The sequence below is a fragment of the Orycteropus afer genome, unplaced genomic scaffold (genome assembly GCF_000298275.1).
Source record: "Orycteropus afer afer isolate SDZICR_OR568_19922 unplaced genomic scaffold, OryAfe1.0 scaffold00104, whole genome shotgun sequence".
Taxonomy (NCBI): domain Eukaryota; kingdom Metazoa; phylum Chordata; class Mammalia; order Tubulidentata; family Orycteropodidae; genus Orycteropus; species Orycteropus afer.
In genome coordinates this window covers 404546-410691 of record NW_006921691.1, presented here as the reverse complement: position 1 = coordinate 410691, position 6146 = coordinate 404546, and the positions used below count along the sequence as shown (strand labels likewise).

The 6146-nt window shown below is 37.0% G+C and overlaps 1 protein-coding gene across 1 annotated transcript in view; it reads right to left on the bottom strand.

The window, feature by feature from the left end:
* Positions 1-600: 600 nt before the first annotated feature.
* Positions 601-6146, bottom strand: part of OCLN (occludin) — a 73820-nt gene continuing 68274 nt past the window's right edge. Inside the window, exons 6-8 of the mRNA XM_007943321.2 lie at positions 4714-4885; positions 2511-2552; positions 601-702 (exon numbers count right to left, since the gene is read on the bottom strand). Of these exons, the coding sequence (XP_007941512.1) occupies positions 601-702; positions 2511-2552; positions 4714-4885 (316 nt within the window). The remainder of the gene's footprint in view (positions 703-2510; positions 2553-4713; positions 4886-6146) is intronic.

Here is a 6146-nt window from a genome sequence, read left to right as displayed (position 1 = left end):
TATATAGTCAGTCAAGTAGACTGATGGAATGCTAGCTAAAATATGAAAGGCCAAGGACTTTATTGGTGGAGTCATAAAACAGACTTCACCAAAACTGCACGCTAGCAAAGTGCTAGCAAGCAGTTTCACCTTAGAGACTTCAATGCAGGAAGCTAGTTTCCTTATCTGAAAAGGAAGATTATAAATAGCAGTTTACCTGAAGAGTAGTTGGGAGGAGTAAATGAGATCACTTTTGTGAATGCACTTACATATTATTAACACATGCCCAGGGTGTGAACGTTCACAGCACAGTTCACACCAAGACGTTCCTTTCTGATCTGAAAACCTCAAACAGTATTTAGTTTTTAATACAAAACCCAGTGTTTAAAGCATAAAATCCTTAATTGGAGTGTTCAGCCCAGTTGAATTTCAAAAGCTATTTATAAAATGCTTCAATACTGATGATATTATAGTGATAATATTAAAGCTACCAAAACTTTGTAATGATCACAAAGGTTTGGCTTCCCAGGTTAGAGTCCAAAGTCATTTGCCTTATGAGAATATTGAAGAGACATCAGACAGATAACTCCTTAATCTCTCAAACAAGGTGAAATCTGCATTCTATGTTTTCCGTTTATCATAATCTCCCACCATCTTCTTGATGTGTGATAATTTGCTCTTCAACTGCTTGCAATAATTCCTCTTTCTTTTGTAATCTGCAGACTAAAAAGGGAAAAAAAAATCAGGTAAATTCAATAAAATAAAAATGGGTTATGTGCTAGCTTCTGGAAAGGCAGATGTGAAAAGAAAAAAGGGACACTATTTGTCAAACAGAGTTGTTGGGAGTATCAAATGAGGCATACTTAAGACACCTAGAAGTCTTCGCTAACCACCTAGGCAGCTGACTCCTTTCTTCTGTGGAGTGGCAGGTAGATTCAAACTACTGACCTTTTGGTTAGCAGCCAAATGCCTTAACCACTATACCACCAGAGCTCCTTACAAAGATAAATTTATTCCTAAATATTTGTAAATGGCCAAGAAAATTTTATGGGCCTTTTTGCGAAGACATAATTAAAAAACTGATTCAAACAAAAAAACCAGTGACAACATGTGACTTGAAAAAGAAATGAATAGGGTAAGAGACACAAAATTTTACTAAATAACTTTTTGAAATCTTGCATTTAAAATCATTATGTTTTAGGATTTTAGATGTATTTAATATAAAATTTTTTACCAACAAAAAATGCTTCACGTCAATAAAAACTGATGATGCCGAGTGTTGGCAAGGATATGGAGCAATAGGAATCTACACTGGTAAGTATGTAAATGTCAATTAACACCAACCACTTTGGAAAACTGGTAGTATATGCTAAGGCCCAGAGACCCTGTCAGTTAACTCTCAAATATGTGTACATATGTGCACAGAAGACTTTTATAAAAATGTTTGTAGCTGCATTACTTAGGAACAACGCAAATGTTCATTAATAGTAGATAGGATGAATAAAATGAATGAACCACAGCTAATGCCACAACACATATGTACCTCACAAACATAATACTGAGCAAAAGAAGCCACTACATGTGATTCCATTTATATAAAGTAGAAAACTGGCAAACAAAATCTATGACGTTAGAAGTAAGTATACATGGATGAATCTTGAAAACATGCTAAGGTGAAATAAGTCAGTCACAAAGAGGCAAATACTTATGGCCCACTTACATGAAATACCTACAATAGGCAAATGTATAAAGAGCAAAGTTTATGAGTGGTTGCCAGGGGAGCATAGTGCTTAAGGCACTCGACTGCTAACCAGAAGGCTGGAGGTTCAAACTCACCAGCTACTCCTTGGAAGGAAGGTTAGGCAATCTACTTCCGTAGTGATACCGCCTCGGAAACCCAAGGAGGGGTAGCTATGAGTCGGGTCCGAATCGATGGTACGTAACAACAACAACAACAGGGGCCAATAGGAGGGGCAAAGAGGAAGTCATTGCTGAGGGGCAAGGGACCTTATTTTACAGGTGTTGGGAATATTTGGAAACAGACTGTGGTGATGGCTGTAGAATATGATGAATGTAAATAATTGAACTCAGTACTACATGGAAAAAATATTGAAAACACGGAAAAAATATTGAAATGGCAAATGCTGTGTTATAAATATTTTTATCATAATAAAAATTCATGATAGTGGTTATGCTGGGGAGACGGCAGAAACTGGAATAGGGGATAATGCTAGGAAATTAATTTCTTGATCTGGGTGGCAGTTATACAGGTATATGGTCATCTCATGAAATGTTATCAAGCTGTACACTACTTTTTTTATGTATACTTCAACTTTAAATACAGTTTTTAAATCATCAGTATTGGCTGTAGCTGCAAACAACCAAGAGTAAGGTTCTAACTTCTCAAATTACGATTTTCATCTCACAATTACAGGCCTCTTGTCTTTAATCAGGATACAAAGCACTCACAGAAGTTCTAAACACAGAATTAAAGTTCTTCCTATGAGCACTTTATAATCCAGGATACTCACTCTCTTAACTTGCTTCAGTCTGTTGTATTCATCAGCAGCAGCCTGTTATGAGAACCACAAGGAAATATACATTTAGTAGGGCACTTTCTCTTTCAAGAAAATCCTGATGCTATACTTCAGATCTAAAAATGCCATTTTATGAGAAAAAGATAGGGAATTAAAATAGAAAGTCTTAAGGCTGGAAGGTCTAAAGGAAGCCACAGAAGAAACATTTATGACGTTGTATTTCTCATATTCCATTCACATTCTCATGTTCACAAGCCACAGACTCAGGAGACATCTTTTCTAAAGCACAGCTCTGATCAGGTTTTATCCCACTGCAAAATGTAGCTGAGCTCTCCTTTAACTTCTCTACAAATCTAGTCTCCAACCTGTCCAGTCTCAATATATATCATTTGTTGTTCCTTTAAAAAATTAGCCCAAGACCATGTATAGGGTTGGCAGATAATGTTTCTACAAGTGTATTGGTATGTTCTATAAAAATTCCCAGGTACATAGTAGAGCTGACAGGGGACAAGGCTGTAATCACTGCTTGGCCACAGCCAGCTACCAAGTAGTGGGACCACAGTCACGGGATATCAAACTCAATTGGAGTAACATACTACACAGAATATTGTTCCACATCCTACTTGGGCGAGTAGCAACTGGGACCTTAACAGCTTGCAGGCGGCCATCTAGATGCAACGATGGCTCTGTCCTCATCCAGAGCAAAGAATGAAGAAAACCAAAGATGCATGGAAACAATTAGTCCAAACAATTAGTACACCATGAAACCCTCAGCCTATATGACTATGAGACCAGAAAACCTAGATGGTGCCCAGCCACCACTGTCAACCACTTGGACGGGGATCTATATAGGAGATCCTGGATAGAGTGGGAGAGCAATGTGGAACAAAACTCAAAATCATTTTTAAAAAAAAGGGGGACCAGGTTTGCTGGTCTGATAAGAGCCTTAAGAGCCTTACAGAACCACTGAGACTGTGGCCCCTTGCTGCCCTTCATGTCCAGAATTGAACCCACTCCTGTTTTCCAACCAAACAAAAGATAGGCATATGAGCTGAACATTTACATTAGGTAGACATACCCCTTGGAGAGAACAATCATGGGGGAATAGAAGGGCTATGTATGCATGGGGAGACAGCTCAGGGGGGCAGGAGTGCATGGGAGGGAAGGACACAGGGAAGAGGTGACTATAGGGAGGGAGTGGGAGGGAAACTATTGCACTGTGGGAAATTATAGCCAATGTCATGAAACAAAGTGTATGTGAGCTGCTGTATGGAAAGTGAATTTGCTCTGTAAATTTTCACCCAAATCACACACACACAGACACACACACACAAATTAAATGCTTCCAGATCTCTGATCGTACACTCTTTGTGACTATAATCATGCCCCACCCCTTCACAGAAATTCTTAACTTCCCCTAAAACTCTCCAGGCCTTGAGCAGATGTTATGGCTTATAAGAGCTATAGCATTTTCTGGAGATAATTAAAAGCATTTATCACAGATGTTTAGATGCAATTTCTCTCTTAGAATATGAGCTCCAAATCTTTGAGGGCTGAGATTTTTGTTTCTCTTTCTAACCTCAGCATTTCTGTATCATCTAAGAGTGAATAAATGATCAACAAATGTTTACCAAATTGAAAGAGTTTACAATGCCTCCATACAGAAATCATAAAAGAAAGTGATAAATTCAAACTATTTAAGAGGTAAATACTTCAATACTGAAAGGTAGATCACTCCCAATAGAAAAATACAGAAGGCATTTAATAAAATATGAATTTCTGATAAATATATGAAGTGATATAAAAACTTTAATTACTAGTATCTAACACACACAGCTCGGAAGGAAGGCTGGGCAATCTACTGGTGACATGGGTCAATGTTTTTTTTCCTTTATATATTTATGCATTGTTTGAATTTTTTTTTTCATAAAGAATATTAGGTTTATCAACAGAAAATATGGTAATTTCCTTTGAACAGGAAGGGATATAAGTAAATAGACTATTGTTTTGTAACTCTTATCTACATTAGTAGACTCTTCAGTTTGGAAGCACATATCCAAATCATTTTCAAGGAAAATGAAGTTACAGTTTAATAATTATTAGCAACACTGTTCATCAACATTAGTATAATGATACTGTATCTAAATGGATTAGAATAAAATTCTATGTAATTTATAAATATCAAGTCTGAGATTACCATGTACTCTTGACTTTCTTCTCTATAATCATCCAGTTCTTTATCTAGACGTGAGAGTTCTTTACTGATCTCATCAAGTTCTGCTTGTAAACTCTTGTATTCCTGCAGGCCAGTGTCAAAACTTCTTTTGTAAAGTTGTCTTTGTTGATCTGAAGTGATAGGTGGATATTCCCTAAAATTAAAGAGAGAACATGATGCATATGTATGCCACTGAGTCAATTTTGACTCACAGCCAACTCTATAGAACATCTGCCTCATAGGGTTTCTAAGGCTGTAAATCTTTATGGAAGCAGACCACCACATATTTTTCCTTTGGAGGAGCTGATGGGTTCAAACTGCTAAGCTATAATTGATAAGAAGTCGAGCTCTTCACCAATGTGCCACCAGGGCTCCTATTTATTGCTTGGTGACTTCAAATCTAGTGTTTGTTTCTTACTCAAAAATAATAAAGCTGGTGGGATATGGAGAATGAGATCCTCTTGTTTTCGTTCTGTTTCTAATGGGGAGAGACAGGCAGGATAGTTCAAGTTCTATTAAGAATGATCATATTTTATACATTATTGCTTATAGGTGTTTTTTTAAAGCAACTATGTCTATATAATTATTAGAAATGAAGTTGAAAATTATTTATGAAATTTAAGGTTCAAGCCATAGGAACTCATTTACTCTGAATACACACCATCACATGAAGACGGAATACTGTGTTTAAAGTTGTAAAACTGGAATTCTGGACATGGAGATGTTCTGATGACTGACTGCAGTGGCAGAGCAGCTGCCTGACAACCTGAGCTTCCTTCTACCATCAAGTTTCCATACCGCCTTTTTTATGGGGGAGGGTGTCTTATTTTTCCTAAGTGGAAATACATTTTTTGTTTCTTGACTATAAAAGTAGACATAAAAGTGTATACATATAAAAAAAAACCTGTGCTCAGTGTAAAAATAACCTAGTAATGCTAAACTGTGAAGAAGAAAAACTGAAATCTGTATCACATCTCTCAATCAACCAGCTGTTCTTTATATATGAAGATGACACTACTGCCTCACAAACCACTGGGAAAATACTCTGAATTGTTTCACAGGACTAAGGAGCTTCATGGTAATATGGAATTTCAAATTCTATATCTACACTCTACTATCTTCATTTTACAAAAGGAACATATGAAATTATTTGCTCAAAAAGGAAACAAGACTTCAGGATTCTAAAAGTTTTCTGTTAAATTTTCCTTTTATGATACAAATCAGGCAAGTATTTCCCAGATAGGGAACAAGGCCAATACTCGAGGGGAATGGGAAAGATGAGGTATAAGAATCACCAGGGAGTAAAGTGGTTTCAAGCTACACAAGCCCACCACCCGTCCCTCCCAACACCTTAAGAAGCAATGTTTTTGGTTGTTGTTGTTGTTGTTAAGTGCCGTCGAGTCGTTTCCGACTCA